General features: G+C 41.4%; 1 protein-coding gene across 1 annotated transcript in view; it reads right to left on the reverse strand.

Moving 5' to 3' along the window:
* Positions 1 to 14,543, reverse strand: part of snx29 (sorting nexin 29) — a 591,176-nt gene that overhangs the window by 429,511 nt on the left and 147,122 nt on the right. The window contains exon 13 of the mRNA XM_078240877.1: positions 11,442 to 11,570. Coding sequence (XP_078097003.1) covers positions 11,442 to 11,570 — 129 coding nt within the window. The remainder of the gene's footprint in view (positions 1 to 11,441; positions 11,571 to 14,543) is intronic.

Raw genomic sequence — 14,543 nt, forward strand, 5'->3', positions numbered from 1 at the left:
ACATCATGAGACAGTGGACAGGGATGAAGTTGACAGGGACATTAAGTTTATGGTAGGGTCCAAAACTACTTAGTTGGAGAAAAATGTGTTTCATCCAAGACTGAGGCCAAATCCCCACCTGAATGTTTGACAAGTAGTCTCACAACACGGAGCTAGAGTGTTGGTGACATTAGTGTATATGTGGAAGCTGATTGTACGCTCATAGGTGGTGCTACCAATTATCAACTCTGATGCTTCTGTGACGATACTGTGCCTTTAAGAAATGTAGTTTAGTCATGTTTCTGTGCTGAATGTTTCTAGCAGTTCCACCATTTTATTGGTGCTGTTATTTTTACAACCGGCATCCTGTATTATTACCACAGCAGCATAATTACTTCTAAATGCTAGACTGGTGGATTTAATCTGAACTAATGCTGTCCTGCTGTTCTTGGTGTTCCCCTGGGATTTTGCAGAGTGGCGTTTCATTGGGATGATTGACAGATATGGTCATGTGATGGGGTCAAGCGAGGCTTTCACAGAATATTTGAGCTTTGATATTGCTTTTGAATTGAGAGAGAGGAGTGCCTCTCTTTTCCCCTCTCTGAAGTTGGAGACCGGAATCTGTCAGAAGATGAGGCTCTTTCTTGGAGATTCTGCTGTATGAGAGTGGATCTTTCTCTGGGAGTTGCTTTTTTGGAAGCTACAGAGAGGGAGGTATCCCTTTCTGTCTCTGAAGTCTGGAGACTGGGAGCCACCAGAGTCTAGGTTTACTTCTCTGAAGTTTTGCTACTTTGAAGCTATATCATTCTCTGAAACTGCTGTCTGCCTTTCTGTCCAGAGGTGTTACAAAGCTGAAAATCTACCATTACGTAAGTACCTTTAGTTTCTGTGCTAACTGGTTCTATAAAAGAGATTTATGTCTATGGGGGATACTGCTGAACTGGAACAATAGAGATAGATAGCTAGCTGTTAAGAATCATATTTTGTCATGTTTAAGTATTTTAATTGGTAAAAGTTATGCTAATTATTTTTGTCATATTCTCACTGTGTTCTCAAATAAAGTTTGTTTTGATAAAACCTTCCTAGTGGGTCACTGGAATCAGGCCTGGAGTGAAATACCTTACTCTCACCCTAATGACAGAATCAAGTGTAAAGGTTAGGGTCTAGGCTAACGGCATAATATACCTTGGAGTTTCGGGTCTGGTCCTTAATACTTCTCCGCCCCGCTTGCTCACCAGATCAAACTGAGATTATCCCATCCAAGCTCTGAACCCACTTCTCTCTCTAGCTTCCTTTACACCTCTCTTTTCGTCCTCTGAGCAGATGAGGCAAACCTTTTCACCAAAACCACAATCATCGTACTCCTTAAGTAAAAAACATCAATCCCTCAGTCTTGGCAGATTACCATTCTCACTTCAAACTCTCTTTCCTTTGAAACTCCTGCTCAAAATTGCCACAGCCTTTGCCTTGAGAGTTCCAGAAATTTACTTTTGGTCCCGCTCCTCTTCCTTACTTACAAGTTGATAATTGGCAACACCACCTGTGAGCATAAAACCCAGCTTCCACATATACACTGCCGCCACCAACACTCTAGCTCCGTGTTGTGAGACTGTTTGTCAAACGTTCAGGACGGGATTTGGCCTCAGTCTTCAATAAAACACATTTTTCTCCAACTAAGTCGTTTTGGTCCCTACCATAAACTTAATGTCCCCGTCAACTTCATCACTGTCCACTGATTTGATTTTATTTGATTTATTATTGTCACATGTATTTAGGATACAGTGAAAAGTATTGTTTCTTGCACGCTCTACAAAGTATACCATTCATAGAGAAGGAAACGAGAGAGTACAGAATGTAGTGTTACAGTCATAGCTAAGGTGTAGAGAAAGATCAACTTAATGCAAGGTAGGTCCATTCAAAAGTCTGACAGCAGCAGGGAAGAAGCTGTTCTTGAGTCAGTTGGTACATGACCTCAGACTTTTGTATCTTTTTCCCGAAGGAAGAAGGTGGAAGAGAGAATGTCTCGGGTGCGTGGGGTCCTTAATTATGGTGGCTGTTTTGCCGAGGCAACGGGAAGTGCTGTCTCATGGTGTTCTCAACCTTAGAATCAAATTTATCCCAGAGTTGAACTTCCAATTCCAGATCTGCCCTATCACGAAAAGTTGTTTATTTCCACCTCTGTAGCATTGCTAATTCCCAGCCTGAACTGCATAACTCTTGCTGCAGTCCTGACTCATGCTTTCATCAGCTCCAGACTCCAGCCAGCATCTCATCCTCAAACTTCTAAACCTCAACTCATCTGAAACTTGATTCCCCATACCCCGTCACACAGAAGTTGAACATATCTTCCCCTGACTTTCAATGTCTCAATTTCCCAATGCCTCAAATTTAAAATTCTGATCATCATGTTCCCTCAAGTCCCTTTCATTGCCTTCTCACTTCTCCAGCTCTGTAACCATCTTTGACCTAAATATTTCTTTAAATGATCCATTTGAATTCCTTCTTACTAGTGGTTAACACTGCTGCCTCACAGTGCCAGGGACCCCCGGTCTGTGTGGAGTCTGCACATTCTCCCCATGTCTGCGTGGGTTTCCTCCGGGTGCTCCGGTTTCCTCCCGCAGTCTAAAGATGTGCAGCTTAAGTTGATTGGTCCCAAGATATATAGGTTAGGGGAATTAGGTGATGCTACCCAACGATAGAGCCTGGGTAAGATGCATTGTCGGAGAGTCAGTGCAGACTCGATGGGCCCACTGGCCTCCTTCTGCACTGTAGGGATTCTATGATTGGACAAGGTGTTCTTCATTCTTTGTATCACTCATAAAGCAAGGGCAGTGTAAGCAGTCCAGTCAAGTAAACAACTGCAACGTTTAAAGCATGACAGCACTACCTCCTGTTCCTCACTCGTGTTGAGTTGAGCAGCTCATGACTAAAGGAGTCCAAGTGAAACAACTACTTTTTCTGCCTTTCGAGAACTATGAGACAATGACCATACTGACTCTATTCTAATTAGCCAGCCAGACCTACATAACACTGACTGTTTTTCCTACCCTCACCCCTTCCAACATTGCAACATTAAAACAGACCAACTATATCCAGACCTCTCAATTTTTTTTAAAATAGCTGTTAGTGTAACTTTGAGGTCATTCATGTCGGATAAGATGACACTGGAGTAGAAAATCAATTTGACCTTTATTTCTGCATCAGTTCATGGTGTCAAACAAATGCAACAGTTCATCAGAATGCCTCACTTTGTCAGTTCTTGAATGACATCCTGAACACACTGTGGACAGATTGCTTCAGTCATCCAATGTTTGAGCCAATTAATGGAATTCGTATTTAACAACTTCAGGGCCAAATATATGAGAAAATAAGTCGATATGGCAATCAGCTTGTTAAGATCTGATCATTTACAAAGGTGATCTACACAAAAGTAAGGTTCCAATATAGGACAAAAGCAATAACACAATCAAAGACAAGTCATTATCAATGCTAATTGCTATTTATTGAGAGCTGCTTAATGAACCAATTTGATTTGATTTATTGTCACATGTATTAGAATACAGTGAAAAGTATTGTTTCTTGCGCGCTATACAGACAGATACCGTTCACAGAGAAGGAAACAAGAGAGTGCAGAATGTAGTGTTACAGTCATATCTAGGGTGCAGAGCAAGATCAACTTAATGCAAGGTAGGTCCATTGAAAAGTCTGACGGCAGCAGGGAAGAAGCTGTTCTTGAGTCGGTTGGTACATGACCTCAGACTTTTGTATCTTTTTCCCGACAGCAGAAGGTGGAAGAGAGAATGTTTGGGGTGCGTGGGGTCCTTAATTATGCTGGCTGCTTTTCTGAGGCAGCGGGAAGTGTAGACAGAGTCAATGGATGGGAGGCTGGTTTGCGTGATGGATTGGGCTACATTCACGACCTTTTGTAGTTTTTTGCGGTCTTAGACAGAGCAGGAGCCGTATCAAGCTGTGATACAACCAGAAATAATGCTTTCTATGGTGCATCTGTAAAAGTTGGTGAGAGTCATAGCTGACATGCCAAATTTCTTTAGTCTTCTGAGAAAGTAGAGGCATTGAAAGGCTTTCTTAACTATAGCGTCAGCATGAGGGGACAAGGACAGGTTGTTGGTGATCTGGACACCTAAAAACCTGAAGCTCTCGACTCTTTCCACAAGGACATGTTCTCCTCTACACTTCCTCAAATTGATGACAATCTCCGTTTTGTTGACATTGAGGGAGAGATTATTGTCGCCGCACCAGTTCACCAGATTCTCTATCTCATTCCTGTACTCTGTCTCATCCTTGTTTGAGAGCCAAGCCACTACGATGGTGTCATCAGCAAACTTGAAAATCGAGTTGGAGGGGAATTTGGCCACACAGTCATAAGTGTATAAGGAGAATAGTAAGGGGCTGAAAACACAGCCTTGTAGGGCACCGATGTTGAGGATGATTGTGGAGGAGGTGTTGTTGCCTATCCTTTCTGATTGTGGTCTGTGAGTTAGGAAGTTCAGGATCCAGTCGCAGGGGGAGGAGCCGAGGCCCAGGCCACAGAGTTTGGAGATGAGTTTGAATAATGGTGTTGAAGGCTGAACTGTAGTCAATAAATAGGAGTCTGACATAGGTGTCTTTGTTACCTAGGTGTTCCAGGGTTGAGTGCAGGGACAGGGAGATGGCGCCTGCTGTGGACCTGTTGTGGCAGTAGGCAAACTGTAGTGGATCCGAGCAGTACGGGAGGCTGGAATTGATTTGTGCCGTGACTAACCTTTCGAAGCACTTCATAATGATGGATGTCAGAGCCACCGGCCGATAGTCATTAAGGCACGCTGCTTGGCTTTTCTTTGGTACCAGGATGATGATTGTCTTCTTGAAGCAGATAGGGACCTCAGATTGGTGTAAAGAGAGGTTGAAGATGTCTGCGAATACCCCCGCCAGCTGATCCATGCAGGATCTGAGTGCGACATTTACAAGAATTCCTAAATCTAAACAAGCGTATGACGTCCCAGATGACATCCAAAGATGCACAGGTTAAGATGACTGGCCGTGCTAAATTGCCCCTTTGTGTCAGGGTGATTAGCAGGGTAAATACATGGGATTACAGGGATAGGGCCTGGGTGGGATTGTTGTTGGTGCAGGCTCGATGGGCCAAATGGTCTCCTTCAGCACTATAAGGATTCTATGATTCTATAAAAACAACTATGTCTAATCAGAGAAGTAGAAGTGCACTCACAAAATGATGCCAATAATGGAAAGAAGCATGGACATAAAGCAAACAACTGGTAGATGTAAGGGGTATGTAAAAGAATGGATTAAGAAGTTGAATCGTAAAAGTATATTCAGATCATGTAAAAAAAATATTATGCAAGTGTTATTCACCATGACGTCCTTTGTAACTTTGGTCCCTGAAGTTGTTAAATATGGATACTATTAATTGGTTCAAACATTGGATACTAATGAAATCTGTACAGAGTGTTCAAGAATGTCATTCAAGAACTGACAAGTGTGACATTTTGATGAACTGTTGCATGTGTCTGACACTATGAACTGAGTAAGAGTTTTAACAACACCAGGTTAAAGTCCAACAGGTTTATTTGGTAGCAAATGCCATTGGCTTTCGGAAATGGAAATCCAGATTTCCACTCCATCTGACGAAGGAGCAGCGCTCCGAAAGCTAATGGCATTTGCTACCAAATAAACCTGTTGGACTTTAACCTGGTGTTGTTAAAACTCTTACTGTGTTTACCCCAGTCCAACGTCGGCATCTCCACATCATGTATATGAACTGAAGCATAGTTCTGATCATAGTTTTGTATTTTCTTCTCAAATTGAAGGGCCTGTACTGCGCTGTAATGTTCTATGGCCAAGTCATTGACTCCACGCTGAGATGCAGTTTCACTACAACCATTCCTCACATACAAGCCAGAACATTAAGCATTAGCAAGCTGTTCAGCCACAGGATGGGTGCAGAGCCAAGTCCAGCCTGTTCACACCTGATGTTCACATCAGTGTAGTTCCAGCAGAACTGATTCCCTATTAAGAGTAGAGAATCTGGCCATTTTCACATTCTAACTGTAAGGCACAAGACTAACGGTAACGCAGTTACGGTCGCGAAATTGGAAAGCAGATTATTATTTAAATGGGTGCAAGTTGAGAGAGGTGAATACTCAGCGAGACCTTGGTGTCCTCGTGCACCAGTCACTGAAAGTAAGCACGTAGGTACAACAGGCAGTAAAGAAGGCAAATGGTTTGTTGGCCTTCCTAGCAAGAGGATTTGAGTACAGGGATGTTTTACTGCAATTGTATAGGGTGTTGGTGAGGCCACACCTGGAGTATTGTGTACAGTTTTGGTGACCTTATCTAAGGAAGGATGGTCCAGCTATAGAGGGAGTACAGTGAAGGTTTACCAGGTTGATTCCTGGGATGGCAGGATTTTCATATGAGGAGAGACTAAGTCAGTCAGGATTATATTCATTGGAATTTAGAAGAGTGAGAGAGGATCTCATAGAAACTTATAAAATTCTAACAGGGTTGGACAGGGTGGATTCAGAAATAATGTTCCCGATGGTGGGGGAGTCCAGAACTAGGGGTCATAGTTTGAGGATAAGGGGTAAACCTTTTAGAACTGAGGTGAGGAAAGATTTCTTCACCCAGAGAGTGGTGAGCCTGTGGAATTCACTACCACAGAATGTAGTTGAGGCCAAAACGTTGCAAGGAGGAATTAGATATAGCTCTTGAGGCTAAAGGGATCAAGGGGTATGGGAGGGAAGAGGGGATCAGGATATTGAATTTGATGATCAGCCATGATCATAATGAATGGCAGAGCAGGCTCGAAAGGCCGATTGGCCTACTCCTGCTTCTATTTTCTATGTACGTTTCTATGTATACTTACCATGGCCCTGGCTTAGAGCAGGTAACTGAGCAGCAACTAACAAGCAATGGCTCACTTCTTATCTGTATGATGCACTCAGCTGCTCACCAGATTAACTTGCTGAGCCACTGGCAGCTAGTGTTACAATGAGCAAAATAACATGCATTTACATTTTCCTGACAATTCAATTGAGTTGTGTGCACCTTGTGCATTTCAAATGTTTGCCAAAGAATATTTGAAGAATACTGTACGTTATTAGTTATATTTCATTTTGTTTTCATACACTCCAGCAGTGCTACCTACTTTGGATGTGAAAGTGGTAGGAATAAAGCATGGAATAACATTGTGAGAACTGAAGTCTCCCAGTTGTCGATAAACCAAATGGCATAAATTAATTTTTCTAATTCAGTTATGAACATTCAGAGGCTGTAGTCAAGTAAGAATTTTAAATTCTACAAAGCCATTAGGAAGGGGCAGGAAATGGGTATGTTTTACGACACCAAATGTATTTTTTTGCTTCTTAAAATCTCCCTTAAGCAAGATTACATTACATGGGATCCCAATCCCTCTCTCAAAAAAAAAGTAAATGATGCACATTTTATTCCTCAACAGTAACATTAGACAGGTCATTAACCAATACGGCACATCCATATAAAACACCAGAACTAATCTTACGTACAAACCGCAGCTGATGGGATAAATACATTTCTTTCCGAGAGACAGTAAGTAGTCTCACAGCACCAGGTTAAAGTCCAACAGGTTTATTTGGTAGCACGAGCTTTTGGAGGGCTGCTCCTTCATCAGATGACACACCTGATGAAGGAGCGGCGCTCCGAAAGCTCGTGCTACCAAATAAACCTGTTGGACTTTAACCTGGTGTTGTGAGACTACTTACTGTGCCCACCCCAGTCCAATGCCGGCAACTCCACGTCATGGCTTTCTGAGAGAGGGAGAGGTGTCAGGGAAATAATTCCATCAATTCTATTTCTAATGTAGATTTCAATAATATATTCATAGATACACACATATATATATATATAAAGAATTTAATTTATGCACGTAGCTGCAAAATTAAAAATCCTGACAATCCTTTGTCAGCATTACTGAAAAACTGCTATTTTACAAAGATCACAGCAGCAATTTCACCAACTGCGCAACATCTCCCAGTCTTTATTTTGACCAAATTTTTTTTCAAGATACTTTGCTTTGGTGTTAATAGAAATCACGACAAAATTAGCAACACTAATTAACAGCTCTGATGAATAACACTTTTTTCCTTAATTCGAAAATCGTACATTTTAAATCTACTAATTGCACCAGTTAAGTAGCTGAAACTGATTCACAGATAGTGATTATATTTCAAAAGAAAAAAATCCATGTTGTTCAACTGTTAAATAAAAGTATGTAAAATTAAAATCTTACATCTGCGCACACATCCTGTCTAGACTACTTGGCTTCCTGTTGTCACAATACTGGTGTAAACATTTTCCATTATAAATTCTTCTATCCACATTTACGATAGGGAATGCATATGTTAACTTGGTATTCTAGTTTCACAATATGGTTAATGTGTTCTCTCAAAATACTTGCTCAATTTTTTCAACAACCTATCACAATTATGAGGTTTAGAAGATCGTTATGTTTCTGGGACTGTGTCTTTGATTCAAGGTAAAATGAAGGTTGTCATGTAACCTATTCTGAAGTCTGCTTGACAGCATACCTGGGCGATGTGATTGTTTGAGACTAAAGGAGGTCCAGATTGTTTTACTAGAAAGATGATGCAAGATCTTCATGCATGGAAACAATAGCAGCAGCTTGTGTGTTAACAGTGGACAGACTGCGAGTCTCCAAAACCCAGAGAAGTGCTGAGAATGTTCAGTTGTAAAGTTTTGAAGTTTATTTATTAGTGTCACAAGTAGGCTTACATTAACACTGCAATGAAGTTACTGTGAAATTCCCCTAGTCGCCACACTACAGCGCCTGTTCGGGTACACTGAGGGAGAATTTAGCATGGCCAGTGCACCTAATCAGCACATCTTTGGACTGTGGGAGGAAACCTGAGCACCCGGAGGAAACCCACGCAGACACGGGGAGAACGTGCAGACTCCAGACAGTGACCCAAGCCGGGAGTCGAACCGGGGTCTCCGGTGCTGTGTGGCAGAAGTGCTAACCTCTGTGCCACCTCACAGCTGTGCTTTAACCTATTCATTTATTTCCAAGATGAAAGAGAATTGGGCTCTTGAACTTAGCTAATCGGCATCTTTAGCTGGATACAAGGCTCATGTGATTCAGATTGCCATGGTAACAGGCTTTGAGACGAGAGTGTACAGAGCGAGAGCAAGCAGTGAGAAGCTAAAAGTTTCCATGGTTCACCACACAATAATGCAAATGAGAGCTTTTGCTCAGATTGGAAATCCTAAGTTTGTGAGGGGTTAAACACGGGCTGGAGGATTTGCTTATCTTTAGCTAGAGGAGAAATCGCCAGAAAAACTTGCACCGTGAAAGATAGTTCTGGGAATTAGAAGTTTCCAAGCCAGTAAAGAAAAAGATCAGAAGTAAACCCTGGGGAGCCAAGAATCAGCATGGCCTGGTGCTGGGAGGATTGAATATCAATTTAAAGGACATACACCTTATTGTGGGGTTTTATCAGTTGTTTTGTCCTGTAGTTTATCAGATAGGTTGCTGACAAAAATAGTGTCGAGTAAATCATGCTTTTAGTCTGTTTGTTACAGTCAACAACTTCAAGCCTGAAACCTTGTTGTCATACCTTCAGCTATTAGATGGAAGTTCAAATTTCTTTTTAAAAGTTATTGATCTCTACCCAGTTTGTTACAGATCATTTTGTTCTCCATAAAATATAGATGTTCAAATTAAAAGTTTAAACAAAGAGAAAGCAAAAAAGAAACATTTGCCATTTCGCAATTAGATTGTGCTTTGTACCTTTAATACCTTGGTTAAAGATTTTTTATGAAGCCCTAAGCACCCACCAAATGCCTGGACTCAAGGTTATTAATTTTGCCCAATTTTGACACACAGACAAATTTGGATTATGCATTCGGCACATCCACAGTGCATCGAATTTTCCAGGACGCATCCGTGCCAACCAGGAAAAATGATAATATATTTTACCCAGCGGCTTGTGCTCAAGTGGTTTTCAATACGTACTCGAAAGCCAAATTTCAAAAGCTTTACTGCAATAAGCTATGTTGAGTCTTTGGGTCGGCACACCTTTGTTGAGTCTTTGTTTTGTGTTCCATAAACTTTAAAAGAGGAAGGAGAGAGAGGGGCAGAATGTGTTTCTCTTTATGTAATGTTTCCTGTGTTTTCCAAGACAAATGTGACTTGAAGTTAACTAATTACCTCACTTATGCACTGTTGTCAGTTATAAAAAAATAAATGCTTATACCTGGCGACAAGCACTCTAATTTTTGATTGCAACCCAGGCTGGGTAATTGTGAATACAATGTTGACAGAGGCAGGGGAGAAGGTAAGTGCCTTTACAGGACTGCTTGTGGCCCAGGAGCAGAAATGCTTCCTCCAAGTACCAGAATTGCATCCTCCCCCATCCCCTGGATCAGGCTACCGTGCCATTTCCAGAGTCCTACCCACCCGACTGGAAGCCAAGCTTGTGTGGGACCCTGTCAAATACAAAAACATGCATGCTGCAGAATTAACATTTCCCAGCAAGTGGAAAATCCTGGACTTCCAGGTTTCCCCATCCAAATCTCCACAACTTGTCTTTGTTAATGTCCAGGCCTCCGTGTTTGTAAGTGTCAATATATGTCTCCTTGATTTATGTTTTGAACTTTAGAGAATATTTATAATTTAGTTATGAACAAAAATCAATGTTACTATGTAATTAGTAGATGATCACATTTGATATTTATATGCATTTTCTCTCTAACTACAATGTGATAAGCAAGAAGTGTGACAAACAGGACAGTATGCAGTAGGCTTGTAGAGCTATTCTGTAGATCAAAAAATCTTTGGGGGAGTTCAGTAATGTCAAACATGAAATCATCATAGAATCCCTACAGTGCAGGAGGCGGCCATTCAGCCCTTCAAGTCTGCACCGACAACAATCCCACCCAAGCCCTATCCCACAACACATATTTACCTCGCTAATCCCTCTAACCTACACATCCTGGGACACCAAGAGGCAATTTAGCATGGCGCACATCTTTGGACTGTGGGAGGAAACCGGAGCACCCGGAGGAAACCCATGCAGACACGGGGAGAATGTGCAAACTCCACACAGACAGTCAGCCAAGCCGAGAATTGAACCCGGACCCCTGGTGCTGTGAGGCTGCAGTGCTAACCACTGTGCCACCGTACCACCCCATATGCTTTTACGCAACTGCTTCAACTAATGCGGTTTAACATACAAGTAAATTTGCTAAAAGGCAGCTCTTGTTCTTTCCCACTTTCTACATTTAACAAGATTCCATATGTGCATGCCACACTTGAAAAGTAAAATGCAATTTCAAAGGAAACTTTCTGGCCTGTACCACAATACCCTTCACAGAACGATGCAGCGTAACATGCACATGTCCCTCCTCCCCTTCCATAAGTATTCTCCCAGGTTCACCTCTCCTACCTTGCCAACGCCTGAACCTTGGCAGCATGTCGTTCTTCCTGCTCTGCCAGTTTTTTTTTCTGGTTGTCAAATTCTTGCCTGAGTGCTGAAGAATGTTCCATCTCCCCATCAAGTAAGTTTCGCAGTGATCTGGAAAAAAGGAGTACCATCTGTTACACCAGACCATCAAAGGAATCTGGTGCATCAAGTGCAAAAGCTACAGTAGTTTAAAAATACCATACAACTGATCCAAAATTTGGAGCTCCTCAACATCATGCTATTAACACTTGTAGTAAAACTATATATTTTTACTATTTAAGATACTTCACACATTCTATGGAAATATTCTCCACAAACTCATCGAATAACACCAAATTGGTATGATCTCTACACAAAGCGTTATTTAGGGCAGGGAAATGACATTTAAAATTATTTATTTGGAGGTCTGCAGCAGCATTTCTTCCACAAAATTGGAAATTAAAGCTATCATCCATCAAGAGAATAAGAGAATGCAAAATCATAGAATCCCTACCATGCAGACGGAAGCCATTCTGCCCACTGAGTCTGCAGTCTACCCAGGTCCTATCCTCATAACCCCATGCCTTTACCTTAGCTAGTCCCCCTGACACTCAAGGCAATTTAGCAAGGCCAATCTACCTAACACGCACATCTTTGGACTACAAATATAAATTCATCCTTGTCACCTAGAACCCCTCAAACTCCACCCAAATTCCTGCCCAGATAACCTCCTTTCTTCAGTTTCCAAATTGAGTAACTCCTTGGCAAATTCAATTCACTTCAACCAACCAGCCTTTCTATTCTTGGCTTCACCAACCTCTTACCCCCTGTAAACTTTCCTACCCTTTAATTGTGCCATCTCTGGTGCACTCTTTAATCATATTGTCTTCATCAATGACAAGGCTTTCCTCCAGCTACCTCTTTGTAGCCCTCATCACTCATATACCCCGCCCTCCTTCCACTTTATTTATTTCAATGTTTGCCCATGGTAGAAATTCTTCCCCAATTCTCTTGCAACTCAACTAATTTCTGACAGCATCAACTTTGGCCAGAGTACCTTTGCAGCTGTTAATTTGCTCAAATGCTCCATTGCCTTGGGCTTTTTCTGGAGATAATGTTGATCATTTTTCATCCCCATTGTTCCCTGGTATAGCTTTTATCTTTACCCTCTCACGTCTGCATGGTGTAACCTTAAGCAGATCAGACACATGGCTTAACCATCCACTGCCAGTTGTTGCAGATTGACAATCAACTCTCCACAGCCAACACTGTATAATATTCTTCAATCATGCCCCACCCATCCTCAGCTCTAATAATAATAATTAGCTCACTGATTTCTTTGTCACCAATATAGGGAAGGCTCACTCAGCTACATCCACCGCTTACCTGCCTTCAGTTTACCACACAAAGCCAAATCTCAATCAGTTTTCCTCCACCCAACCCTATTTTCCCTTCTCTCATTTACCCCCATCTACCCTTTCCTAACTTATCCGTCCATGAGAACTATCTTCTGCTCCCTTCAACCATGATCACCAAGTTCCACTCCTGGACACACTGACATTTAATAAAGGTGCTATATTGCTATAATCTGCATTTAAATAGCACCTTTATCATAGTAAAATATCCCAATGGCTTATCAGGAACCTCAGCAAAAAAACGGTAGGGAGGCAGTTTTCTTAAAGGAACATAGGACTGGAGGAGAAAGGGAAGGCACAGGTGGAACTTGAGTCAACATAGGTCAGGAATCGCAGGGATGATTTGAGAATGGGAATTGGTGAGTTAGGACACAGGCAGCAGAGCTTTGCATAAGCAGAAGATTATGAAGCGTGTTAGAAGAATGAAAGATCATAGTCTGGAGGTAACAGAGTTGCTGTGAAATACAAGTTATTCTCGTCACCGTTCTATGCACCCATTAATGGTTGCCCATAGGAGACACAAGAAATAAAATTAGCTTTTTCTAAAGGCACAAAGTACCACAAAATAAATGAGTAGAACAGATATTCGTACTCAACAAGTTAAAGGAACTATATAGGTAAAAACTGTTCATTTGGATCCAACCTAATTAACTGCAGATCTGTATTAAATCACACTGTGCAATTCTGTACACATCTCAATCTGAACTCAACTTTCCGTCGGCATATCTGACACAATTTTTCGATACAGGCTAAATAACATTCTGCCTAAATGGGCAATTTCAATTTAAATCTTTTTCAGCAGGCCGTGGCCTTACCCTGACTTTTGCATCTTATGTACTGATGCATAGCTACATAGAACTTGATATACTTAATCTAAATTTCAACGCCCCTTGTGTGTAAGCAGTAGCATAAATACTGCAGGAAAGCAGAGAGCAAGCAAGCATCAACTTGAACTAAGGTTCCATTTCCCAGTTACTGTCAAAGTACTGAACAATTGAAAGTATATAATAATTGAAACTTGCATAATAATGAGAAGAATTATTATCTTATGCACAGTAAAAATTTCATAAATAACAGGCTTCACAAAAAATATCAAGATGATGACAGGTTGCAAGTGCCAAAGCCTCAATAAAAGTTGCATATAACCAAGGTAAATAGGAATATAAAACATTTTTCTGACATTTGCAAATTACACAAATAATTGTTTGATCTTATCATATTGCACAGGCTCTGAACATTCAGCAGTTACCTGCAAGTCAATTTCCATTTTAAGTAAAACCAAACAAAAATGTAGCACAGTCCTAATGGTTCAGTGCTGATGTAGGGTAGTAATGATCCACATAGACCAGGGAGTTACATGTTTGAATCTTTGCCTACATTACATGAGGTAATCTCATCCCAGATAGCAGTGGGTAGTCTGACTGTCCACACTAACTCCAGAATCACAAAGCAAAAAGAAATATAATCCGGTGTTCCGAATCAGTTACTGTCCAGTATGCCTGCTAATAAAACATACTGGGTTACACAGGTTTACACTGAGTCCACAAAACAGAAACAGGCCATTCAGCCCAACCAAATTGTGCCAGCACGAATGCACCACACAGGCCCCTTCCCATCCCTGTTCATCTAATCCTTTCAGCATAACCTTCTATTCTTTTTTTGCCCCCTCAAGTGTTTATCTAGATTTCAC

This window comes from Mustelus asterias, chromosome 23 (assembly GCF_964213995.1).
Source record: "Mustelus asterias chromosome 23, sMusAst1.hap1.1, whole genome shotgun sequence".
NCBI classification, from domain to species: domain Eukaryota; kingdom Metazoa; phylum Chordata; class Chondrichthyes; order Carcharhiniformes; family Triakidae; genus Mustelus; species Mustelus asterias.